Source organism: Lipotes vexillifer, unplaced genomic scaffold (genome assembly GCF_000442215.2).
Source record: "Lipotes vexillifer unplaced genomic scaffold, Lipotes_vexillifer_v1.1 scaffold1691, whole genome shotgun sequence".
In the NCBI taxonomy this organism is placed as follows: Eukaryota; Metazoa; Chordata; class Mammalia; order Artiodactyla; family Lipotidae; genus Lipotes; species Lipotes vexillifer.
The window spans coordinates 875,388-888,207 of NW_006789046.1; the positions used below are offsets into that span (position 1 = coordinate 875,388).

General features: G+C 64.2%; 1 protein-coding gene across 1 annotated transcript in view; it reads right to left on the reverse strand.

The window, feature by feature from the left end:
* The window catches only part of BAHCC1 (BAH domain and coiled-coil containing 1), a 53,962-nt gene that overhangs the window by 25,191 nt on the left and 15,951 nt on the right, over positions 1-12,820 (reverse strand). Inside the window, exon 2 of the mRNA XM_007462330.1 lies at positions 9,056-9,235. Coding sequence (XP_007462392.1) covers positions 9,056-9,235 — 180 coding nt within the window. The remainder of the gene's footprint in view (positions 1-9,055; positions 9,236-12,820) is intronic.

The window sequence follows — 12,820 nt, forward strand, 5'->3', positions numbered from 1 at the left end:
AATGCTCTGAACATTTTCCCCATGGAAAATGGGTCCCAGAAGAGTTTGTCTTGGGGACCCCACGATTGTCCCAAGAGTGACCAGCTGCTGGGAGCAGCTTCCCACCCGACTTCTGGGGCTCCTGGGCTTTGACGAGGGAGTAGGAATCACCGGGTCTCCCCAGGGAGCAGTGGCCTCAGGGACAGGGAGAGGGAGGGGTTGGAGCAGGGCCCTGAGGCAGCAGTCCCCGAGGGGAAGGCACAGGTCGCAGGGCAAGTGTTTGAACAAGGTCAAAACTGTGCCTTGAAACAAGGGAGCTGCGAGCCCCATGCCCGGGGAGCAGGGGTGCCAGCACCCCACTTAGTGCGTCGTGTTGAAGTTACGGACGAGTCTGAGTCAGGGAGTTCCGTGTGAACCTGCTCGTTAACTGTTTTCCAAACTCCTTTCAGGACAGAAGCCCTTTGCTGTTTCAGTGGAACTCCTCGTGGCAACTCGTGGCCGCACGCTCCGCTCCACTCCACAGAATACACGAGACAAACACCTTTCCCGAAGGGGAGGCTCAGAGCCATAGCACAGACCTCCAGGCCCCCAGGCCCTCAGAGGCCCGGAGGCCAGCCTGCCATGTTGCTGCCGCTGTTGAGATGGAGAGTGAAGGCCGGCTTTGTCTCAGTGCTGGGGGCATCTGTGGGGGCATGGGGGGCAGCCCTGGAGCTCACTGTGAGCATGGGGGGCCCAGAGGCCCCTTGGCAGGTCTGAGGCTGAGGGGGAGCTATGCCAGCGTGGGTGGGGCTGTGGAACCCAGCTCAGAGGTAGGGATGGACGAGGAGCCCCAGGAGTACCACTCAGAATGGGAAATGGGCAGGCATCAAACAGGGACACTCTGGGATGCCCCAGGATCAAGGCCCCCAGTCCAAATGGCGCACCCTGCACCTGGCAGCCCCCTTGGCAGTAGCCACCGTTCAGCCCTAATGACGCAGTGTCATGTTCTCTAGCCCAGGGGATCTGAGGTCAAGCTGTGGAACACTATCCCCAAGAGGTGCTCCACGCAGAACACGGCCCATGCCAGCCCCATTCGGAGGCTCTCCACCAGCATGCATGTTGTGAAAGCTCTGAGGAGTCCCAAGACGTCTCCCCACTGGGGGTTCACATCCCAGGCCCATCTGAGGACTCAGGGAAGGTGCCCAACGTCCCCCAGGCCTGTCCCCCTGCAGCCCCCTCCTGCGAGGGCACGGCTGAGTTCGGAGAGCCTGGCCAACTGGCCTGGTTTGTGTGCAGAGACACATCTGGAGCAGATGTTCCCTAGATTAAACGCAGCTCCTGGAAGACTTGACAAAAGCCGAGAGCCGGACGGGGGTGGGGGCGGGCCAGGGCAGAGGGGCAGAGGCCTGTGTGTGTAGTATGGGGAGTGGTTAAACCACCACAGCTGTCCTCCTTTAATTGGCTGCTGTTAAATGTTTTACGGGGCCTCGTTTTGGTAAACAGAAGTCTGTAAATTCCTCCTTCCCAGACGCCGTTTCCCAGGCACAGACCCCCATGACCCCTCGGGAGGTCTGGGCCTCCCGCCCACCCACCCTCCGGGGAGCAGGCATTCAGCTGGCCAAGTGGTGGGCTCCTTCCTGCCGCACCCTTTGGGGGCAGTGGGAGGGTGATGGCCATGCACGTCCTTCCACTTCTGACCCTGAGATGGTGGCCAGGGATGAGGGGACAGAAATCTACCAGGGGCCCTTCCCCCATCTCCAGCCTGCCTGAAGCCCCACCCTCTGGGACCCCAGGAGGGGAATTAAGGTTCAGGGAGGAAGGAGGGAGCAGCTGGGGAGACGGAAGTAGAAGCAGAGGGGGCATGGGCCCCGGCCCGGGGCGAGTGTGAGGAAAGAGGCCCGGACGGGTGGGTATCTGGGGTGGGGGGCAGCGAGGGAGGAAGGGGAGAAGTCCTTCCAGCCCAGCCACAGAAAGGACCCTTTCTTTTCCCAACAAGACTGTACTCTCTGAACTGAAGAAGAAAATAAAAACTGATTTTCATGAATCAGAGCAGCTGTTCTGAAACCAGAAGCCAGAAGCCAGAAGCCAGGGCTGCTGCGTCCAGCCTGGGAGATGCCTGGTTCTCGAAGGGGCTTCTGCAGAGGAGAACGTGGTGGTAGTGCGGAGCTCTGGAGAGGGCTCAGGGGGCAGGGGGTGGGTGTCAGAGCTCCTCTAGCCAGTACTCTTTCAGGGGTGGTGTGGTCCAGAACCCTGTCATTCCCAGGCCCTCACACCCCTCGAGGTCAGGCTACTGTGATCACCCCAATTGACACGCGAGCCCACGCTGTATCCCTGGGCCCTGCTGCCCTCGGAGCCCTGGAGGCCCCTGGTGAGCTCCGGGGAGAGGCCCTGGGCCTCAGGGAACGCCTCACTGAGGATGCCCCCCATCCTGGCCCCACGCTCTGAGTCGCCAGGAGACAACCCAATCCTGTGACATAAGTGGCAACGGAGGACAAAAGGTTGACGCCATCAGCACCTAATGAGGTGCAATGAAGCGGAAACAGTCTTGAACTGGGCAGGGGCAGCACAGACCAGGTCCTTGGGCTGCTGGGACGCCCCGGCACCCCGCCCCCAGCATCCCCTATGGTGGGAGTGCTCCTGGCCAGGTCCTGGGGGAGGGGTGCATGGCCAGCCAACAGAGGACCAGAATCCCCGGAGGGGGGTGGGGGTCAGGGGACCTCCCACCACAGGGTCCCTCGAGATCCCCACCCCCAGGCCCACAGAGCTCAGTGCAGACACTGAAGGCTTAGCAAACTCTTCCAGGGGCCTGACGCACAGGGCTCTAATCACCCCCATGCTACCAGGGTCCTGCCCCAGCTCCCTGTACGCACACCCACGAGGGCAAGGCCTTCTGCAACGGGTGCCCCCTGCCCCCCATGCCACCTTGACAAAGGCATTGCCACCTCTCTGGAGGCTCAAGTTGCTAGAAAGTTCTCCCCACCACTGAGCCCTGAGTTAAGGCCAGGGGCTGCCAGCAGGGTTCTGGCATCAGGTCCCAAGGGCAGCTGCCCACAACATGACTGGCTGAGCCCCCAACCCCTGGGACCAGGAACCATCCTTTTACATAGCCAGCCATACTGGGCAGGCTCTGGGAAACCCGGATCGGACCATCTCAACTACCCATCTCCTCTGGGTCGGGGCCACCCTCCAGGGCTCAGCAGAGGCTAAAGCCCCTCTGGATAGAGCCCCACCAGACCACGCCATCCCCCTACCCATGTCCCACCACCCCTGACAGATCCCATCCTTTCTCTACCCACAGCAATCCCCGCAGACACCTAGGCAAACCACCCTTGCTCCTGGGGCCCTGCACACTCCTGTCATTTTGAATTCTGCCACACGTGCCAGGCTAGGGGCCCCGACCCAATGCCCAACACTAACTGGGTGCTGGCTCTCTCCCATGTGACACCCCTTTCACTCAGGGTGCCAATGGGTTTCGACTGTGGTGTGTAAGACCACTAAATGATAGTGACCACCCAGAATGCTGGATTAAGAAGGACTCTGAGGCTGCATCCACATGCAGTTTAGAAAGTGCTGCGATTGACCAATAATGTCTGCCCTGGGTACAGGAGGGGCATTGGCAACAAGTTGGGAGGACGCTTGCCACCACCCCTGCTCTAGTATCTGAAGTGGGTAACCTTGCAACAGCCCCTCCCCATGTCCTCCCTCTTCCTTGCCAAACACTCCAGCTTCTGTTCGTAAGCCCCCTCAGGCTTACAGTGGTCAGAACCCGTGGGTGTCCAGGCCGTGCATCAAAGTGCAGCTCCCAGGATCAACCACCCTGGGCTTTGCTGGGAGGAGCCTAGTGAGACCCCTTCTGGGGCTGAAGGTGGCTTTGGAAGCTGGGCCCCTCAGGAAGTGGCCAGGCCTCAGCCTCTCACAGTTGGGGGCTGGGGTGGGGGCCCGAGGGTGGCACAGGATGATTCCTGTTCCACTCCATCCCATCAGAGTTGGCCCACCACGCACACACACTGACCCCCAGTCACCCCAGGTTTGGGCCTGGCAGCCTCGGTCTGTTCCCAGGCCGGGAGGAGTGGCTCAGAGCCGGGGGAAGGTGCCAGGCTGCCGCGGGCACCTCTGGAACAAAAGCAGTGGGCAGTTAGCCCAGGAGCCAGGCGGTTGTGGACAGTCCTGGGCTCCTGGCACGTGCTGTGCAGGGAGGAGCTGGGCTCAGCCCGCACAGAGCAGAGATGGCAGGGCTCGGCAGCAGTCCCTGCGAGGGAGCAGGGCCTGCGGGCTGGGGAGGGTTGGGTCCCAGGGCTTGCTGCAGGACTAAAGATGGAGAAGATAACAGAATCTCAGAGCTTGGAGCTGGGAACAAGCTGGCATGACCCCCCAAACCCTCACGAACACCCCACTCAGCAGCTCTGACTGCCAGGGAGCTTAGCTGGAGGGAACCCTTATGCCGCCCCTGCCCAGGCCTCCTGCCCCTGGCTCCGCACCCTGCCTTCTTGCGCACTCCAAGCCTCGCCTCCCCCACCACCACCCCGGGGCGTCTAAGACACGGGGCTTGGGGCCACAGGAACAATGCAAGCCAGCCCCACACCCAGATGTGACACCAGGCCTCTCCCCAGCCCTGTCAGATCCAGGGCTGCCCCCACACACCCCTGCTGCAAATGTCAGCCCAGGAAGGCACCACGGCCCCCGGCCCAGCAGTGGACAGTTGCTACAGGGGACCTGCAAGGACAGAGGGGTCCCTGAAGGCTGGGACCCTGATGACGAGGTGGGCTGAGGCAAGGCCAAGTGAGGGGCCAAGGTCACAGGGAGGGCTGGCCCAAGAAGGCTCTGAAGGGGGTCAGAGGTCCAGACAGGACAGGCCTCCTTCTGACTAAGATGAAGCTGGCGGGAGAGGGCCTATCTGGCAGGGCAGCCCTGATGCCCACATCTGGATCTGGCTAGCTCGGGCCCTTCCCCCATGCTGTCCCAAGATCTCAGAGGGGCCAGCTGCTCCCACTGACCCAGCTCCTCACCTCCAGCATGGGCAGGGACAGGTGGGCAGAGTGAGGGGTGCCGCTTAGACGTGGGGGCATCTTCACTGGGCTGGGGGGGAGTGATCGTCAGTGGTCCTGTGGGGGCAGACTCAGAGGCCATTTTGGCCACCAAGAAAACTGAGGCCAGGAGAAGGGGTTGGACCTGCCAGGGTCTGGGGGAAAAGGACCAGGTCCAGGGCAGGGACCTGCCTCAGACAAGGGCTGGTGGAGGGCTCCTCTAGACGGTGTCATCACACACAGGTGGTGACACTGGCTGGGACCTTTGTCCCTCACACAGACATGCTCCCAGAAGCCCTGGTGAGCCCTGAAGCCTCAGAGGGGACAGAGGGGGACAGAGGGACAGCTGACAGGGCTCAGGGAAGCTGGGGGGCCAGGAACAGCAGGGAGTGCCCAGGGGCTCTTTGGTGCAGCCCCTGCCCCCACTGGAAGTCAGCCTAGCCTTGGATGGAGGAGTGGCTGCCGGGACGGGTGCGGCTCTGACAAAGAGGCCAGCCAGGCTAACGGCCAGTGCTGGCATACGTGCCTGCTGCCTCTCGAGGCTCCCCCTCCAGGTGGCACAAGAGACCATGAGTAGCCCAGGCTGTGGGAGCACAGCAGCTCCGGCCCCCATCCCTCCCCAGCTGAACCCCCAGGAACAGAATCCCCTTTCATGGCCCTGTGGGTGGTCCCACCAGGCCGCCGGGGGTGGGGTAGGGAGGGAGGGGGCCAGGCTTGCTGACAATAGGACCAGCTGTGCTGCACCCCACCCCCGCTAGGACCCACCCAGGACAGGCTGGCTGGACACTGGTTCACCCCTGCCTTGGGCCAGTTCCGCCGCCCACCCCACCCCAGGCCCCAGAAGGGAAAGTCTAGTCTCTGGCAGGACCCCTCACTTGGGTGAACCTGGGGGTCCAGGAGGCCCGAGGGCTGGACAGACGAGCTCTGCCCCAGGCCAGATGTTCCTGGGCGGCTCCTCCAGCTCCGGGGTGCTTCTCCTGCACCCCAGCTGCTCCACCAGGGAAGCAGGAAGCTCTGGCCCCTGCTCTAGCAGTTGTCCCACAGATGGTGGATTGGGTCCACCCACGGAGAGCTGGGGGGCCCTGCTTGGAGTGGAAAGGTGCCTGGGCCCATACCCCTCCTGGCCCCCACCCCAGCCCATCCTGGCCTCCCTGCCCTTAAGCTAAGAACCCCTTCCAGGGCCTAGCCCTGACCAGCCCCAGACTGGGGAGGGGGCGGCAAGGGTGAAAGGATGAGGGTGAGGTCAGAGCTCTGAGCAGCCCGCCCAGGCAGCCCACCATGCCTGCCGGCCCCCACTCTCTAGCCATGTCGCGTGCCCCCCGCCCACCTCTCCCCCCTTTCCCCTGAACACACACGGCAGAGAAACAGGCCCCGGCACGCAGGGAGCCAGCTGGCACCCAGTCAAACTAGCAGCCAGGCAAGCTGCCAGGGCAGCCAGCCAGCAGGCGCTGCCACTCGCCCCAGCCCCGCCCGCCCGCCCGCCGGCCTTTACGCTGGGAGCTCACAGCGAGGCAGCCACACCACGTGGCCTGTCAGAGCGAGGCTGCAGAGGGCGGAGGGCAGGGGAACCCCGTAGGAAGGGGATCCCAGGCTGGGCAGCCTACCCGGAGGCAGGGAAGGGGAGGGTGTGAGGGGGAGACCGAGGCACAGGCCTGGGAGGTGGTGTGGTCCCCAGGACAGATGCACTAGCTACCTCAGGTGGGACCCGGCAGGTTGGGGTGCTCTCCCCGGGGGCTGCTGCTCTCCCACACTCATCTTTAGCCCCGGATGGGCCCTGCTCCCCACCCACCCCGTGTTCCAGAGGCTGCGTTGAGGTGGGAGGCTCGGAGGCCCCACCTGCTTCCCCTTGTCCTGCATCCACCAGTGTTTGCCCACTGAGCCCAGTGCCCCACACGCGTGCCCTCCCCCGTGAGACCGTGGACACGTCCGGCCTGAGGAGGACCCGGGGCTGTTTCGGGGCTGCTCAGACTGCCCTCGCCTCAAAGTAGCTGCCTCCCCAACATGCAGGATGGGCAGGGTGGGTAGGGGGCCGGCACAGCCAGCGTGCTACCCCCACGCTGGTCCCATCCCACTGGGTGGTGACAACTGTCACTGCCAGGTGGCTCTGAGGCTGTGGCTGTGGGCGGGGGGGGGGCCCCCCAGCAGGCGGTGGGTAGGGGGCCGGCACAGCCAGCGTGCTACCCCCACGCTGGTCCCATCCCACTGGGTGGTGACAACTGTCACTGCCAGGTGGCTCTGAGGCTGTGGCTGTGGGCGGCGGGGTGCCCCACAAGCAGCTCTGCCAAGGCAGCCGTTGGCCGGGGGAAGTGAGTGTCTGGAGGCCGTTGAGGGCGCTATCTGCAGGCCGCCTCCCCCCCGCCTCTCCCCAGCAGTCCCCAGAGGGGCAAGACAGGGGCACCTTCTCCCTGGGCCCCAGGGCAGGTGGCACTGCCCACAAACTGCCCTCCTTGCCGGCAAGGTCCCCAAGGGTGGGCCGGAGTGGCGGGGGATATATGTCTCCTGACGCAGAGCTCTGCCATCCCGACCCTAACCAGGGGCCACCGTTGCAGCCAGCCTGGCTGTGCGCACACACCTGTGGCTGGGCCGGGGCAGGGCAGCGGCCGTTAGTTCGGTCGAGGTGGTCCCACGTGGCTGCTGCGGGAATCCCCTGCCCTCGCCACAGCAATCGGCCCTCTCCTCCCTCCCACAGACGTCCTGGGAGCCAGACGCTCCCCCAGGGCCAGGAGCGTGCCTGGCAGCCACAGAAGGCGGAAGGGCTGGAAAAAGCAGGGGAGCGAGGGGTGCCACGAGCTTGTGGGGTCCACCCATGGCCGGCCCAGGAAGCCCCGAACCAGGGCCTGGCACTGTTGCACCAGGTCTCCCCCGGGGAGGCTGCTAAGAGGCAGGGGTGGGAAGCAGGCAGCAGAGGTGTCTCGGCCAGGGAGCCTGCTCTGCCCACCTGGGTCCTCAGGGCCAGCCCAGCCTCCCCTCCACCGGGGGGAGAACTGCTCCCTATCGCCTGCCCAACATGTGCGCTCCACACAGCGCTTAAAGCCCAGATTATTTTAACAACTGTCCCTCACTCGTCACCTGTCCTGTTTGGAAAACAGCCCCTTTCTTGTTGCACAAAGAGAAGTTTCTCTCGCTCTCCAGCAGCACTGGGCGCTAATCTCCCCGCCTGGAACGCGGGTGGCAGCGGGCGCGGTGTGTGGGTCCACGTGCTCTGCAAACACAACGCCCGCTGCTCAGCAGTCATTGAGTTACGGCGGTGCCGGTGCCAGGAGCGGAGAGCCCTCTGTGCCCGCTGCCAACTGCAATTACCTCTCCGTGTGCCAGCCGCTGTCGGGTTTAACCCTTCCCACGCTGTGGTGGCCAAGCCAATACCAGGAACCTCGGGTGGGGGACACTGGGACCCAGGGCCTCTGCCCACGTCACAGTGCCCAGGGGCTGAGCAGACAGTGGGGAGCTGGGCGGTGCGGAGCTCTGTCCCTCCTTGGGAAAGCCAAAGGGAGCCCCAAGGTCCTAGAAGGGTCCGCAGGGGCCCTTCTGCCAGCTACGAGGCCTGAGACACGTATGAGGCACCTACTGTGTGTACGAGGCTGCAACCGAGGGGGAGGAAGGGGCCGGGAGGGGCTCTGTTCTCGGCCAGGCCCCCAGGGTGGCAGCCGGAGTCTGCTGACAGCTCTCTCCTCCCCACCCCTCCCTCCCAGCTGACACATCTGGAGCCCATGCCTCCCCGAGTCTAGGAGGTGGGCGCAGCCCTGCCCAGCCAGCCCAGCTGTGCTCCACATTTCCTCGGCTCCCCAGAGCCTTCCTGGCCCCACCCCCTTCTTCCCTCTCTGACCATCTCTGGTGCACATCTGGCCAGGATCACCGACTGGCGGGACTGGCCCCCTGTTTCCAACCAATTACCACCTCCCCCGTGGCGGCTTCCTCAACAGGGAGGCAGCCCCTCGCCAGAGTGCTTGGCATGGTCTGCCAGCTGGCTCTTGCCAGGCACAGCAGGGGAGCCCTTTGCCTCACCACTGGCCCTGGGCACCACAGTCAGTGGCTCCAGCCACGGGGTGCGGCTGGGAGCCCCGGCCCCGACTTACCTTCGTGGGAGTGGGAGAACCAGATCTGGGAGGTGGTGGGGTGGGAGCCACGGTAGGCCTGATCCGAGGGGGAGGGGTTGGGGCCACTGGGATGCGCGGAGGCCGCTGAGCCCAGACTGCTGGTGAGGAAACTGCCCATGAAAGAGGAGGCCGGAGAGTTCCCCATCAGGCGGCTGCTGGCTGTGGACACAGGGGGCAAGAGTGAGTCTGGGCAGGGACAGCGCTAAGGAGCCCTTCTCCAGGGCTGACTATCAGGTCCCAAGCTCCCCGGGCTTCTGTCTTCAAACAGCCAAGAAGCCAAGGTGGGAGAAGCTGCCCGCTCAGGCCCCTGAGGCCCTGACACCCTCTTGTTACTGCAAAGCCCCCAAGAATGGCACTTTTGCCGAATGACCCACCTTCACCCCCACCCCTATCAACCAGGTGCCACGTACTGTGGGCCCCAGGGCCTGTAGGAAACAGGTGGCCCTGTGGGCGGGCCTTCCACTCGGAGGCTCTGACTCTGACTCTCCCAGGCCAAGGCCTCTTAGCTGCCGGCAGACCTGCTAGAGTATACCTCCTGGATAGGTCCAGGAGCAGCAGGTCCCGGCAGTCTCTGCCCACCCCCTGGGTGGCACTGGGAGGGCCGGCCTTTCCCCCAGGCAGCACCTTCAGCCTTCTCCCCAGGTCCAGTTAACCACCTCATCAGACTGGGGTGCCCTCTCCCAGGTGACCAAGAAAAGAAACCAAGGCAGAGGAAGAGAGACATGCAAGAGGAGCCTGAGGATGGAAGTGTCAGGATCTGCTTTCATGCCCCCAGGGTTTCTCAGGGTCAGGCCCTGACCGGCGGCATCGGGATGCAGGCAGTCACTTATGGTCCAGGACACTCTTGGCGCTTCCCCTGGCAGCCAGCCTCTGTAGCCTGCCCACCCGCACCCTCCGACACTGTATACCCTATCTGCCCAAGTCCAGTGGCCAAGGCCAGGATGATCAAGCCTCCCCAGGTTACCGCGGCGACCAGTGGATTGCATAGGAAGGATGTACACAGAGTACTCTGTGCAGAGCAGCACCCGGTGCCTGGTGGGTGGTCTGGGCTGCACTGCTCAGCCCCCACCCCAGCAGGGCCCCCGGCACCTTGTCACCTCTACTCCATGGGCAGAGAGCCTAGCTTGGGACCATCCCAGGGGATAGGGAACAGGAACCTGGGGGCTCACCATCCCATTAGGCTGAGTGTAGGGGCCTGGCGGGGTTTGCAAGGGTTTTGGGGGCCCCAGGAGGCTGCAGGCCTGGGCCAAGGTGAGTCAGGGCAGCTGTTTCCCTGCCCGGGAGGCAGGGGGAATTTGTGAATTTGTGATGCCTCATCCAGCCTGGCTTGGCCCTGGGAGCTTCCCAGACACGGGGTGACTCAGCAGAGAGGCGGCACGGCCCTGAAGCGGGGGAGAGGGAGGGGCTGCCCCGCCGGGACCCTGGCAGCTCCCCTCCCCTTCCCTCCACTCCTGTGTGGGAATGAGACATGTGGACGAGAGAGGCCTCTCCTGGCCACGGGCCTCAGAGGAAGGGTCTGTGAGAACTGCCGGGCACCAAGGTGTGAACTGACCTCTGTGGTGGGTATCAGCCCAAGGGGAGACTGTGAGAGGACCCAGGGGCAGGGGGCGAAGGTGCCCAGGAGCCAGGGACTTCCCAGACCGCAAGGCTGGGACTTCCATGGGCCCCGGCCAGACCACAGGCATGTCCAGCCAGGGGAGGGGACTCTGGGCTGGGAAGGGAAGTGCTGGACTCCCAGGGGGGTGGGTAGAGCCTGCAGGAGATGGAGGGCGGCCCCTGCTGTGCTCCAGGGACCCTGGAGGCAGAGGGCCATGCCTGTGGGATGACTGAGGCCTCTTCCTGCCTCGCCCGGGCCCACCCCATGTCCCCCAGGCCTTCCCACCCTCGCACCCTCCCAGGCAAGTCCCTCTGCCCTGCCCTTCCCGGGGACAGTGGGAAGCAACTGAGTCCAGGAGTCGGTCTGGATAAAGGATTTCTCCAGGAGCTTGGCCTGAGAACCTTGAGTTCTCCCACACCACGGCGGGCGGGGGCAGCGGGCAGGCCCCAGGCTGGGTGGAAGAGGCGGCCTGGCATCCCACAGGGCCCTTCCGGTTTGAGGATCCAGGGAAACCGAGGCTCAGGGGCGGCCCCCTCACAGGGTCTCACACACCTGGGGGCCCTGCACAGGCAGCAGGCCACCTCTGCAGACCCACCACCCACACCCCCAAGGACCACCCACCTGGGGCAGGGGCAGGTAGGAAGCAGGCCTGAGGCCCAGAGGGGTGTCTGACCTGACTGGTCCCCTAAGCTGGAATTGGGGTGGGGGTGGGGGAGGCATGGGACTTCATGCCCTCCTCCCCTGGGAGACTGATCCTGGCCCTGGGTGGGGACTCTCAAGGGTGCCTGTTTTGACACCATCCCAGAAGGGGGTCCCACTGCATGGGAGATTTGCGGGGGGGTGCTGCAGCTCAGCCAGCCCCAGTCCCGGCTCTACGGGGCAGGGGACAAACCAGTAACAGGCAGAGTTTCCTGCTGTGTGCCTACCTTGCCCCATGCCAGCCAGTCTCCCAACTTGGGGGACCCTCTTGGGGCCCTTCCTGAGTCCATAATGATGGAACCTCTGTCCCAGAGTGTGGTAAGTGAGCAAATGGGACAGCGCTCCAGCCCCGCCCTCTGGCCTCGGTTCTGGGCTCTCCAGGGCCCCCCTTTGCTCCGAGCCTTCTGGGCTGCCCCTGCCACTCCACCTCTCCCAGCCTCATGGGCAGCTTGCAGCCCCCTGTGTCCTGCCTCAGGCTGGGCCATTTACCTGGGGGGTCTTTTTCCCTCATTTTTCCTTGCATGTTGAAAACGGAAGAGGCTTGTCACATGAATATTATGTCTTTATATCTTCACTGTAAGACGTTCAAGTGATAGACACAGCAAGGAAGGAAACAGAGGTCACGGGAGACCCCACTGCCCTGGGGCAGAGCCACACACATGTCCCAGGGACCACCTTCTGGGCACTCACCCACTCGCCCTGGTGGGAGACCTGTGCAGGTACCCAGGTGGCCTCTCCTCTGAAAACCCCAGCCCACGGCAGCAGGTCCTGCCAAGGGCTCTCATACTCTCTGACCAGCAGGCCAGCCCTGGGGTATGCACGCTGGGCAGGTGCAAAGACAACTCCCTGACGGACCCCCCAGCCTGGGCCCTGCACGATGGGGCTCCATGAGCCTTGCTCTGAAGGGGTCCGTTTCTCCCCCGCCATCCTGGGCTAGAAGTTTGGAAGCAGACAAAGTCCTACGGGCTTTACTGGGCGGGCACTGCCATGGTGGGTGTGGGGGAGGGGACTGCTGGTACCCAGAGTCCCCCCATCCCCCCCAGCTGGCTCCTGACCCTCAGACAGAGCGTGCGGGCTCCTGTGTCACTTCCACCTCCAAGGAGTTTGGCCATGGCACCGTGCCCAGCCAGCAGAGGCGTGGGCAGACCTGGCTGCCACCTCCCCAGCCCCCGCCCGCCGACCAGTAGCCAGGCCCAGACAGAGCCTGAGCAGAGGCGGCCTGGGCCCTGGCCAGGGCTGGAGCTGCACGGCCAAGTCTGGCCGGGAACTGGGCTGGAGGCTTCTTTCCTCTTGGCAAGGTCCTTGCCCACGGAGTGCTGTGGTTAGCAACACGGGAGGGGACAGTGGGAGCCCCAAGCAGCAGGGAGGGCCAAAGGGGCTTTCAGCTCAGAGCCCCCGGGCTGGGAGCTCCGATCCTGGCACCATCTGCACTAGCCCTTCTCACGGCA